This window comes from Microtus oregoni, unplaced genomic scaffold (assembly GCF_018167655.1).
Source record: "Microtus oregoni isolate MIOR12 unplaced genomic scaffold, Mior012 000002F_ref0000024, whole genome shotgun sequence".
Lineage (NCBI taxonomy): Eukaryota > Metazoa > Chordata > Mammalia > Rodentia > Cricetidae > Microtus > Microtus oregoni.
Window position 1 is genome coordinate 86,313,167 of NW_024543061.1, and position 13,604 is coordinate 86,326,770.

General features: G+C 51.1%; 1 protein-coding gene across 2 annotated transcripts in view; it reads right to left on the reverse strand.

The window, feature by feature from the left end:
• Positions 1-13,604, reverse strand: part of Tm7sf3 (transmembrane 7 superfamily member 3) — a 34,867-nt gene that overhangs the window by 2,871 nt on the left and 18,392 nt on the right. For both annotated transcript variants that reach the window (XM_041642777.1, XM_041642784.1), the window contains exons 5-11: positions 13,103-13,274; positions 11,538-11,715; positions 8,540-8,626; positions 8,080-8,160; positions 6,109-6,261; positions 3,275-3,372; positions 998-1,160 (exon numbers count right to left, since the gene is read on the reverse strand). In XM_041642777.1, the coding sequence (XP_041498711.1) occupies positions 998-1,160; positions 3,275-3,372; positions 6,109-6,261; positions 8,080-8,160; positions 8,540-8,626; positions 11,538-11,715; positions 13,103-13,274 (932 nt within the window). The remainder of the gene's footprint in view (positions 1-997; positions 1,161-3,274; positions 3,373-6,108; positions 6,262-8,079; positions 8,161-8,539; positions 8,627-11,537; positions 11,716-13,102; positions 13,275-13,604) is intronic.

Sequence of the window (13,604 nt, forward strand, 5' to 3'; positions counted from 1 at the left end):
CAGTCCATTCCCAGGGGGGTGGCCTGCTCACTCACACACAGAGAACCAAGGATGGTGTGAGGTGATACCCCAGATTCCACTGAGCACCCAGCAAAGATGTGGCGATGGGAATTACATCGCTTGTGCTGGGTGCAGACTTTCCGATGTGGCTGCCTTGGGGTCACACAAGCTCTTGAAGCTCCTGCCCAGGCTCTGTAATTACGCCGTGTTTCTCCACGCGGAACTCTGGTCGGATGGATCGTGTGGTGGAAACTTTAGGACAGGGGTAGACACCTCCACCCCAGGGAGAGAATCCTTTGAACATACGGTGCCACTTCTGACCTCTTACCCAAGGGGTAGATCTGGACTGTCACTAAACAGCGGCAAAGATCGGCCCTAAAACTCTCCACAGCCCTGGCTGTGCTGTGCCTAAGACTCTAAGATGCGCTCTTTTGCGCTGTGTCTGACCTTTTCTGAAATCAACAGTCTGAAAACTCTGTAAATGCGGTGCTCATTTGTCCCCTTTGGAAGGTTAACAAAGGCCACCATGTGTTGGGGTTCACACCTGCCCTCTGTAAGGCTTGAGACAGGATGATCACTGTGAGTTTGAGGCTAGCCTTGGCTACAGAGTAAGACCCTGTCTCAAAGACAAATTAAGATGGAAGATTGGTAATGAGCAAAAATCTTCTAATTAAGGTAACTACATGATCACTGATTAAAAATTAACCGAATCATCAATAAGGGAACAAAGGAATACGTTCTAAATTAAATTAGGGTACTATTCTCATTCATTCCTCATCTGCCCCCACCCATGGGTGTCAAACAGCTTCCCGATCTGAGAATGGATCTGCTTAGAGGTTTAGGAGACATTTGAATCCTCACTTATTGGCAGAGCACACTCGTGGCATCTGTACCGTGTTTCCTCCTCAGGCCACAGGCGATGCCTGCGCACTCCCTGTAGGCTGGGCTAGCCAGCACACTTGAACATCACTGTGATTTCTGGACTGAAGAGACTTACCATTAGTCTGGAAAGGCGCTCTGAGGAGAGCCCCTCGGAAAGCTGTGTTGAGCGCCCTCCTGAGGACGTTCAGAGTGATGTAGGAGAGGCTGGTGAACGCATAACTGTCAACAGCCAACACCACAGAGTAGGAGCCCAGGACTCCACAGGCCAGGATGTTCAGCTGCAGAAGAAGAGAGACAGTCATCACCCACACAGCAAAGCCAGCCTCAGCTCTCACCACTGCCCGGGGTTATGGGAAGGGCCCACATCTTAGCAATCACAAGGGCTAGTGAAAAAGCAAGGTAAAAACCACCTTTGATGTCCATAATGGGATTTGAGAATTTCAGACAGTATATTTTTATCATTTTCTTTCCTGTCCCCTAGCTCTTCCTGGCTCCTCCTACCCACCATAGTAGATTCTGACCACACTGTCTGGACTATCAAAATAGGGCTGACTCAGTGGTTCAGAGCGCTTGATGCTCTTGCAGAGGACCTGGACCCCTCTTCTGGTGTCTGTGGGCCCCAGGCACGCACTAGGTAAAGTTAAACCCTGCACAACACAGCAATGACACCGTTCCACAGGGTTCTGCTCCAGGGTGACTGGCCCTCCAGGTCTGTGCAGGACACTTTGATGTCTGAACCATGGCAAATGCCTACCGATATCCTCAGAATGTGGCCCTGCCGCCGAGCAAAGCACAACCAGCCTGTAGAACATAATCTTCCCCAAAGAACTTGCGCAATAAAATCTACTCAAAGGAGCCATCCTGCAGAGGCAGCTAAGACTAAAGTCTCTGGGTTGCTTCGGCAGAGGAAGGTGGCTTGCTCTGCTCCTGTGCTGGCAGGCACTGGCACTCAGAGGGACTGGGGACGACACAGATCCCAGACAGATGGAACAGTAGGAAAGGGGCCACAGATGATGAAGATGGTTTACTTCCCAAGTCTTCATCCCCTTGACAGGAAACAGGCCAGCAGTCCTATCCCCGACAGCCCCTCTGGAGAACCAGTCCAGGCCGCTCAGGTGTGTTAAAGCTGGTCCAGAACCTGCTTACCTGATGCTACATGCCTATCAGCTCCCTTTCTTTGTTTAAGTTGACCAGTCCAAAATCCGGGTAGGGGAGACTACCCCAGGCACCAGAAACAGTTCACAGTCTTAGTCCTCGGGGGTTAAGATGGGTTCAGTTTCCCCTCCACACTGGTGTGGTGTCTGTGTGTGGGATGTGTGTGTCCCGTCCACACTGGTATGGTGTCCATGGGGGGGGTGTCCCTAGGGGGGTGTCTCTCCATGCTGGTGTGGTGTCCATGTGTGTGTGTGGGGTCCCTCTAGCTGGTATGGTGTCTGTGTGTGGGATGTGTCTGTGTATATGGGGTGTGTCCTGATGGAGGAAGGTCATTGGCCAATAAAGAAACTGCTTGGCCCTGTGGGTGGAGTAAACAGAACAAAATGCTGGGAGGAAGAGGAAGTGAGGTCAGAGTCTCGACAGCTCTGCTCTCCGGAGCAGACGCCTCAGCAGAGACGCCATGCCCTGCTCCCTGGCAGACACACGTGATGAAGCTCGGACCCAGGATGGACTAGGCTAGAATCTCCCCGGTAAGCGCACCTTGGGGTGCTACACACAGATGATTAGGAATGGGCTAAATTAATATGTGAGAATTAGCCTAGAAGAGAATGGGCCAAGCAGTGATTAAAAGAATACAGTTTGTGTGTTGTTATTTCGGAGCATAAGCTAGCCATGTGGGCGGCCGGGTGTGGGGGACGCAGCCCTGCCGCCCCATATTACTACAGTGTCCCCTCCACGCTGGTGTGGTGTCCATGTGTGTGTGGGGGGTCCCTCTAGCTGGTATGGTGTCTGTGTGTGGGATGTGTCTGTGTATATGGGGTGTGTCCCCTCCACGCTGGTGTGGTGTCCATGTGTGTGTGTGGGGTCCCTCTAGCTGGTATGGTGTCTGTGTGTGGGATGTGTCTGTGTATATGGGGTGTGTCCCCTCCACGCTGGTGTGGTGTCTATGTGTGTATGGGGTGTATACATGGACTTCCGCTTTCAATAAAACTGGCTAAGAGTGTAACTTCTCTCCTGTCTTTTAATTCTTTGACCGGTGGACAAAGCAAACCTGACCTGAGACCCCATGATAACAACTTTGAAGAAAACCAAGGATAAATACACGTGACGATCGATCACAGAACAGCCCAGCAGCCAGAGCCCTCCCTAGTGACTAAAACACTTGAAGCATTCGATGGGTGGTTCCTGGAGGCTGGAGGGCGGGCTAATGAGTAACCCAGCCGCACGAAGCACTTACTATTCTCAGGCAGCCCAGGAAGAGAACTGGGATGAGCAGAGCTACGCAAGAGAAAGTCACCCAAAACACTCCATCGTCACGGAAAACATTCAGGTTTCCTGGAAAAGCGGAGAAATCAAGAATAAACAAGAGGTCCATAAGTTAAATTTCACTGTCTTGGTGTCTATCTACAAACTCGAGGCTTAAAGTGACAGCCAGGGAGTGCGCTGGCAGCTAGCACACTCCAGCCTTCTGTAATGGTCAGTATAATCCACACACGCCCTGCGTGCATTTGTTTCCCTGGTGGCTAGCACACTCCAGCCTTCTGTAATGGTCAGTATAATCCACACACGCCCTGCGTGCATTTGTTTCCCTGGTGGCTAGCACACTCCAGCCTTCTGTAATGGTCAGTATAATCCACACACGCCCTGCGTGCATTTGTTTGTTTGTTTGTAGACAGGGTTTCTCCCTGTAGCCCTGGCTGTCCTGGAACTCTCTCCATAGACCAGGTTGGCCTGGAACTCAGAGATTCGCCACCTGCCTCTGCCTCCCCAGGGCTGGGATTAAAGGTGAGTGCAGCCTTTGCCCAGCTAACATCTCTTTTCAAGGGTGTGCTCTAGACGGAGTGAGGGCCCCTTCCAGGATGACCTGAAGAGGGCGCCATAGCGCCTTCTCTCCTGGATCTCAGCCCTAGACTCTGATTCCTCCCCCTAAAGTGGGAAGACTGGATTATACTCGGGAGTGGAGGGGGGCTCCTAGTCTCCCCTTCAGCTCAAGCATTTATGAACTTCTGTAATGGGGGATCCCCATGTTCAACAGTCAGAGTAAGCAGCGAACTCAATATGAATAGATTTGAACCACGAGCCCAAGTCCTGCTCATGAAGAGCTCCAGGACAGACTGGAGCAGGCTACGTACACACTTCACTTTCTGCAGTCATGGTCCAGTGGGCAGCACGCCTTCAGTGACCTAGAGCTACGTGAGGTCATCTTTTACAAACTACGCTAAAAAAATCTGCATGTGGTGACACTTGGGAGCCAGAAGCAGGTATGGTGGTACACTCAGGAGCCAGAGGCAGTTTGAGCATCCCTGTGAATTCAAGGCCAGTGCGGTCTACACGATGAGTTCCAAGCTAGCCAGCCTATGGTGAGATCCTGTTCCCAAAGGGGACAGAAGTAAGTAAATAATTTAAGACTTTGGGTTTTCTGCAAAGGCAGCCAGTGCTACAAACTGTTGAGCTGTCTCTCCAGCCCCAATCAGATTTTTGTAAAATTACTTAAAACAAGACCTTCAGCTCAGAAGGAACCCTGCAGAACCAGCCTAGGTGCACCCAAGAGCTGCCTGGGGAAAGGATGAGCGCTGGGGAGGGCGGAAGGTGGAATGGAAACAGGGTAAGGAGAACGCTGGACACTGGACACAGCACTAGGCTCCAAGCTCGTTGCAAATCAGGGCAGCGCCCTGTTCATCTGCAGACATACCAGGCCTCTCCTATGACTAAAGTTAGACCCTGGGGGTTTAAACGCACAAAAGTAATTGGCCGTGCAGCGGCTCACACCTGAGATCTCAGCAGTCAGGAATGGAAAGAAAAGGATCATGGTGAGTCTAAGCCTGCCTGGCCTGCAAAGGAGGCCTCGTGTCAAAATACAAATAGAGCCGGGCGATGGTGGCGCACGCCTTTAATCCCAGCACTCGGGAGGCAGAGGCAGGCGGAACTCTGTGAGTTCGAGACCAGCCTGGTCTACAGAGCTAGTTCCAAGACAGGCTCCAAAGCCACAGAGAAACCCTGTCTCGAAAAACCAAAAAATTAAAAAAAAAAAAAAATAGAAATAGAAAGTCAAATCTAAAATAAAAACAAAATCACTGTTCTGACCTGAGAATCCTGTTACCTATCTTACCTGTAACAGCAACCACAGAAAGCCGTCTCTGGGGACATCCTAAGATCCCCTAGGAGGGCTCGCTGAGAAAAGATGATGGCTGTCTCTAAGGGTACCAGGCTGGCACTCAAGTGTCATGACTCTCCCAGGAAGAGGTAAGCAACACGCTCCAGGATGCATCCTGGAACGGACTCCTGACCAGGTTCACAGCACCCAAAACACACACACACACACACACACACACACCGCCAGCATGAGAGTCAGCGGCTCCTACCCAGGAGTGAAACACACACACACACACACACACACACACACACACCGCCAGCATGAGAGTCAGCGGCTCCTACCCAGGAGTGAAACACACACACACACTCACACTCACACACACACACACACACACACACACCGCCAGCATGAGAGTCAGCGGCTCCTACCCAGGAGTGAAACACACACACACACTCACACACACATACACACACACACACACACCGCCAGCATGAGAGTCAGCGGCTCCTACCCAGGAGTGAAACATACACACACACACACTCACACACACACACACACACACACACCGCCAGCATGAGAGTCAGCGGCTCCTACCCAGGAGTGAAACATACACACACACACACTCACACACACACACACACACACACACACACCGCCAGCATGAGAGTCAGCGGCTCCTACCCAGGAGTGAAACACACACACACACTCACACACACATACACACACACACACACCGCCAGCATGAGAATCAGCGGCTCCTACCCAGGAGTGAAACATACACACACACACACTCACACACACACACACACACACACCGCCAGCATGAGAGTCAGCGGCTCCTACCCAGGAGTGAAACATACACACACACACACTCACACACACACACACACACACACCGCCAGCATGAGAGTCAGCGGCTCCTACCCAGGAGTGAAACACACACACACACCGCCAGCATGAGAGTCAGCGGCTCCTACCCAGAGGCGTGAAGAAAATCCCGGAAGAGACGAGGAAGCCGAGCACGAGTCCAACACACAGCATGCAGAGCATGAGGGTCCCAAATCGCCACCATGAGGCCACCAGGAGGATCCCGCCGGTGCTGCCGGCAACAGCGGTGAGGACCAGGCGGACTGCACAAGGGAGAAGGCACAGGAAGATGGATCAGCCGGCTTCAACCTCAACTTCAGCCTGCATGTCCTTAAAGACACTGTCACCCCAGGGCTGGGCACAGGCAGGCTTTGTCAGTAAGAAAGCAAAAGTGACAACCAATCTTAAGTGTGGTAGAGGAGGAGCCGTGATGGGGGAGGGGCCGTGATGGGGGAGGGGCCATGGTGGGAGAGGAGCCTGATGGGGGAGGGGCCGTTATAGGGGAGGGCCCATGGTGGGGGAGGAGCCTGATGGGGGAGGGGCCGCGATGGGGGAGGGGCCGTGATGGGGGAGGGGCCATGGTGGGAGAGGAGCCTGATGGGGGAGGGGCCATGGTGGGAGAGGAGCCTGATGGGGGAGGGGCCGTGATAGGGGAGGGCCCATGGTGGGGAAGGAGCCTGATGGGGGAGGGGCCATGGTGGGGGAGGGGCCGTGTTGGGCTAAGGGAATCTTTTTTTTCTTTTTTTTTAAGTTTTTATTTGCATTTTTATTGGTCCATTTACCTTTACTGTATCTGATAGAAATCCATAGGGTCATAAATAGAAACAATAGTGATGACATTCAAAACTTACTACTTTTGACAGAACATGGTATGTGTGTGTCTATATCCAGAGCATCATGTTGAAAAATACACCCTGGATGTACCAAATGAATATAATGATTGAGAGTGTTAAATTGATGGCCAATTTTTTTTTTAGTTTTTTTTCTTTTTTTTTTAAATTTATTTATTTATTAAAGATTTCTGTCTCTTCCCCGCCACCGCCTCCCATTTCCCTCCCCCTCCCCCAATTAGGTCCCCCCCCCTCATCAGCCCGAAGAGCAATCAGGGTTCCCTGCCCTGTGGGAAGTCCAAGGAACCCCCACCTCCATCCAGGTCTAGTAAGTTGAGCATCCAAACTGCCTAGGCTCCCACAAAGCCAGTACGTGCATGATCAAGACATGATCAAGGGGAGGTGGGGGGAGGGACTGTGGTGGGAGAGGGGTCCATGGGAGAGTGAAGGGTTGTGGTGGGAGAGGGGCCGTGACGGGGGAGGCTGAGGATGCGGCTCGTCTGGCATGAAGCGAACTACATTAATCTGGAAGGATCAGAACTTCATCCCATCCTCTGCTACACTGTGAGTTGCAGGCCAGGTTTAGTGACTTAAGAAGCTGTCTCAAGAAACAGATGGAGCTGAGGAGAGAATATTTGAGGTATTTTCCCCCAGTGGGGAGTGTGTGCTATGTGGGGCATCGCCTTGGTCTGTAGTCCACACTGGCCTTAAACTCACACCGTCGCTTCTGCCTCTGCCTCACACACACACGGGACTAACAGGTGCACTTGACCACACCCAGGCTTATCTGGTTCTGTGGCACAGGGATCTCACTGCTGAGCCACTCCAGGCTCAGACCTTTTGTTTTATTTTTGTTTGTTTGATTTTTTTTTTTTTCCTGAGACAGGGTTTCTCTGTATGCCCTGGCTGTCCTGGAAGTCACTCTGTAGACCAGCCTGGCCTTGAACTCAGATCCTCCAACACAGACAAGGTTTTAGTATGTAGCACAGGCTGCTCTTAAACATTTAATCTTCCTGCCTCAGCCTCCTGAGTGCTGGGATTACAAGCATGGGCCCTGACCCTACTTCTTTGCTGTACCCAGAAAAGCAAGCCTAGATGTGGAGGTGGAGCAGGGTTCCAGGCGCAGGTTGTCCATTGTCTCACGCTTCGTGCATACGGCACCCAGTGCAGGTTAAGCACCAGGAGGCATAGTGGCTGCAAACCCAGCAGCTCCCTGTCTGGACCCCCGGCTAAACCATCAATTGTACTCACCGTCGTACTTAAGGGATGTCAGTCTGGTGATGACGATGTAAAAGAAGAAGCCCACAAAGATGAAACCAACGAAGAATAATTCTGGGAGGAAACCAGGAAATGGGAAACAAACAGAAGCCTACGTCAGGCATCTTCACAACGCATGGAGGCATCTAATTTACAAGTCTGCGCCCGAGCATCGAGAACTCAGACCCCACAGCTATTCCCAGAGAGAACTGTCATCCGAGAGGCGGGGAAACATCAGAAGTCGGCAGTCACGGTTCTGTTACTAAATGGGTAATGGATATACTGGGCCGCAGCATCGGATACAAGTGTGCCCCTCTGTGTGGTGCCCGTTACATAATTTAATGGTCACTTGCTAATTTCGCGGTTCATTTACTATGTTCCTCTCTTCTGTGAGAAAGGGGCTCCTTTATGTAGCCCAGGCTAGCAGAATGAGGGTCAGCTTGGGAAAAGATACCTGTTTTCCAGAATCTGTGTCCAAAGAAACAAACGAAGAGGCCAAGCAGGGCAAACACGGTGGAGAACACTTTGGTGGATGTTCTTCCTTAAAAATACGTAAAGAAATGAAAATTAACGGGCAAATGCATCCGCACTAACTAAGAAGCAAAGCAAGAAGGAAAGGAAGGTGAACTGGCTTGAGATCATTGCTCCCAAAAATATCTTGTTCCCCTAGTGAGTTAACCTATGCAGATGATTACTCCCAGTGGCTGCTTTTATAACACGGAGAACCAGACAGCGCAGGCTCTTGATACCCGTGGTGTTTCTCTAGAAGGGCATAGCAGAGCGTGTGCCTAAAACATGCCTATGTCATCAGTGAATAAACTGCAGGGAGGAAAGCGGGGAGACTCAGTTAAAATTCACAGAGGCGTGAACTAAACACAGACCTCATCTACAGCCTGACTCAGCCCACTGTGGTGATGCATGCCTGTCACCCCAGCCCTGGAGGATCACTGTATATCCAAGGCCAGCTGTGCTGCACAGTCAGTTCCCAGCCAGCCTGAGACTGAACCATCAGGGCCCAGAGAGGAGGCTCAGTGAGCAAGAACGTTCCTTGATCTTACAGGGGACTAGCAGCTCACATCGGGCTCTAACTCCAGCGCCCTCTTCTGGCCACTGCTGGCACTGCACTCACAGAGTCCACAGGCTACATGAAAGCAAAGCATCCACATACGTAAAATAAAAGCAAACAAATTGCTCTATTGTTTTTAAAAATAGATAGCCATTATCAAGAGAAAACATCGCTCAGCAAATTCACCTTCCTTGGAAACCCTTCAAAAATGAGCATCAGGAAACAGTCCTTCAATAAGAGCAGACGCAAAACACCCACACTCGCTGAAAACCTCACAAGCGGGTCACAAATTCAAACAGAATGGGGCTCCCCTCTGTATCCTGTGAGTATGTTTTATTATCATTGGTTAATAAAGAAGCTGCTTCGGCCAATGGCTTGGCAGAGTAAAGCCAGGTGGGAAATCCAAACAGAGATGTAGAGACAGGCGGAGTCAGGGAGATGACATGTAGCTGCCTAAGGAGAAGGACACTGGGACCTACCCAGCAAGCCACAGCCTTGTGGCGATACACAGGTTAATGGAGATGGGTTAGTTTAAGATGTAAGAGCTAGCTAGAAATATGCCTGAGCCATTGGCCAAGAGCTAGCTAGAAATATGCCTGAGCCATTGGCCAAGCAGTGTTGTAATTAATATGTTTCTGTGCGATCATTCGGGACAGAGCATTCAGGAAACTAAAGCGCAGTCTCTGGCTGCACATGAGTGTCCAGTGGAGACGCATGAGGACACGCGTGATTCACAGTCAATCCACAGACCTGCTTCTCTCAGAACCAGACTCTGAGAGCAACCGAGCAGACGATAAAAATGTGCACTCTGCTTCAGAATGTGGGTGACTGTCACCAAACTCACGGAGCTGGCAGGATGTTCTGCCTCTGGGGCCTGGGAAGACAGCTTACTTAGGAAAATGTCTAACAAGCCCGAGGATGGGAGTTCGAATCAACACTCACATAAAAAGTTGGGTGCGGAAGTGACTGCTCCCCAGTGCTGGGAGGTGGGGCAGGAGGACCCCTGGGGCTTGCTGGCCAGCTGGTCTAGCCAAAGTGGGGAGTTTCGGCTACAGCAGGAGACTGCCTCAAAAGATGATGTGGAGAGTCACATGGGAAGACATCCAACATCAGCCTCTGGCCTCCATATGCACACATGTGTGCACACACATGAACACTGTCTCTGGCCTCCACATGCACACACGTGTGCACACACATGAACGCGTCTTAGTTACTTTTCTATTGGTGTAAAGACGCACCATGACCAAGGCAACTTATAAAATAAGTTAAAACCTAGAGCCCACTCTGCCCCACAGGTGGGCCCAGACCGCCCCCATCCCATCACACACCCTTGGCTATGTGACTCCTGTTCTCCAGGCTCTGATGGTCTCACTGCCCGGCTTACACCTCCAGGCAGGTGTCCAGGAGCAGGGCTTGGCATGGCTGTCCCCTCTGCCTGGCAAGTATGAAGCCCCAATGTGCTCCTGCCTGCAGGGCCTTCACCAGCCATGTCACCTCACCTTTCTCATCTGCATGCAACTGCTCCCTGTCCTGCTCTGTGTTTCTTCCTGGTACCCATGAGCTTCTCAAATGCTACTGCATATGTGTGTGTGTGTATGTGTGTGCACATGCGCGTGCACAAGTGTATGCGTGTGCGTGTGTGTGCGTGTATGTGATATGTATTATAAATACAGCATACCTATCTTATCTCCCTTACTACACACACTCACACACACACATTTATACACTTATACACACTCACACACACATTCATACATACACCACACTCATACACAACACTCACATACCACACTCACACACACTCACACACACCACTCTCACCCACTCACACACACCACACTCACACACACACACACACACACACTCACACACCACACACACACACACACACACACACACACTGTATATGGAGGGAAACTAGCCCCGAGTAAATGTGCAACGACCTGGCTTGTCTGCTGTCATTGCAGTACTCTGGTTTTGCGCTGATGTATTCTCTATTGCCTTGCATGGAGTACAGTAATATAGCATCTTTTTCAGAGTGATTTGCTTCGTTTTATGTGTTGAGTGTTTTGCTTGCATGTGGGTCTGTGCACCACATGCATGCCTGGTGCTCACAGAGGTCAGCAGAGGTCGGCAGATCCCCTGGGACTGGAGTTACAGATGGTTGTGAGCTGCCATGTGGGTGCTGGGAGCTGAATCTGGGTCCTTTGCAAGAAAGTGCCCTTAACTAGTGAGCCATCCCTTCCAGAGTGGGGGTCTTACAAACGGTAACGACTGAGTGAGCAGAAGCTAGACAAATCTCTGGAGAATCCTAAGCTCTTCACTAGTAGAAACTGATCTGCGAAGCCAAGGACGCATTTGTCCGGGTTGAAGTGCACACACTTACCAGGAGAGACACAGCTCCCATCCCCTGACTCCAAGCTGCAGGCATACGTGTGCACAGGAACATAAGCAGCAGACGCATTGAGGAACGGGTCCCAAACGATGACATTATAAATCACTCCTTGTCCCGGGAGGGAAGAGAAGGACACGGTTGTTTTGTCATCTGCTGTCAGGGTAACCACCTAAAGCCAAACATAACAAGCCGTGTTTACGCGGCCTCTTAGAGCCGTGGTCACCTGTACCAACCAGGACAGTGTACACTCCAGGACAGAGTCCCCAGGAGTGACTGAGAGCTGAGGGCTTTGGGGGAGGGAAAGTCAGCTTCCTTCTGGGAAAGACTTTATTTTGATGTGCACATGCCTGTGTGTGTGTGTGTGTGTGTGTGTGTGTGTGTGTGTGTGTGTGTGTGATTGTCCATGGAGTGTGGTACTCATGGAGTCCAGAAGGGGGCGTCAGATCCCCCAGAGCTAGAGCTACAGGCAGTTTCTGAGCCGCCTGATGGAAGTGCTGGGAACTGAATCCAAGCCCTCTGCAAGAATAGCAAGTGCTCTCAACAGCTGGGTCATCTCTCCAGCCCTGAGAGTCAGTCTTCCTTAAGAATGTAGCCTCTGGCTGGAGAGGTGGCTCAGCGGTTAAAAGCACTGGCTGCTTTTCCAGAGATCCTGAGTTCAATTCCCAGCAAGCACCTGTAATGAGAGCAGGTGCCCTCTTCTGGCAGAACACTGTATACATAACAAATAAATAAACCTTAAAAAAAAAAAAAATCCAGACAGTGGTGGTGCACACTTTTAATCCCAGCACTTGGGAGGCAAAGACAGGTGAATCTCTGTGAGGTCAAGGCCAGCCTGGTGTGCAGAGAGAGTTCCAGGACAGGCTCCATAGCTACAGAGAAACATTGTCTTGAAAAACAAACAACAAAGAACGTAGCCCCTGTAGGCTGACCATGCTCCACTGGATGGCTCATACCCGTAAGTGTACGGTCAGCACAAACTGCACTCGGTAGGTTATTTGAATCAAACAAGGAGACAGAAGCTGGGAGAGAGTTCAGGGGTGGATCTCGGAGGAGTTAGAGGGAGGAGTTAGGAGAAAATATGATTCAAATACATTGCATTCATGTATGAAATTCTCAAAGAATTAGCAAAAATGTTAAAAATATTAACCAGGGCCGGGAGGTGGTAGCGCACACCTTTAATCCCAGCACTCAGGAGGCAGAGACAGGTGGATCTCTGTGAGTTTGAGGCCAGCCTGGTCTACAAGAGCTAGTTCCAGGACAGCTAGGGCCGTAACACAGAGAAACCCTGACTCGAAACAAAACGAAACAAATGAACACCAATGGATATATCCTTCAGCTGTTTCTCAGTTGTTAGACTTTTCCCTTTACACTTTCCAGAAGCTCTTGTCTAAGTTATTGGAGTGTAGAAATAATTATCACCTACTTCCTTCCCTGCGTCAGGATGATGAGGGCACAGACAAGGCTGCAGTCGAAAGAGAAGTGACTCTCTTCTCAAATTGCTAACATCGCGTCAGAGCACCCGACCCAGCCACAGGAGCCGCAAGATCCAGACTCACCTTGACCGCACTGGCCTTCACCTGGGGCACCTGGGCCATCCTCTGAAGATGCCGGAGCAGCGAGGCCTCGGTGAGGTCGCCCTCGGGCAGGAAGTACTGATACACCTCATACTGCAGCCTCCATCTGGACTCCTGGCCCGTGCTCACGTCACACGGCGGGGGCTCTGCGCCTCTAAAGCCAACCAACAAAACTGAGCATCAGTGCCTTGTGGCTCAAGTCCTGTCGATGGGAAGGAGCCCGGGCTCTGATTTCAGTCTTCTGTAGGCACAGCTCCAATTTTACCATCGTGGAGCCTACGTGGTATCCGAGAGGGAATTAGCACACAGTGATGGGCTGGGCTGGCGTGGCTCAAAATCCACACCGCAAGTCCCTGCCTCCAATGTGACAGCATTAGAAGTGGGCTTTGGGGAGGTAATCATGAGGGAGGAACCCTGAGTGGGACTGGTGTCCTCATAGACGAGCCCCGGGCAGGTCTCAGGCACACTTCCCTTTTCATACAGA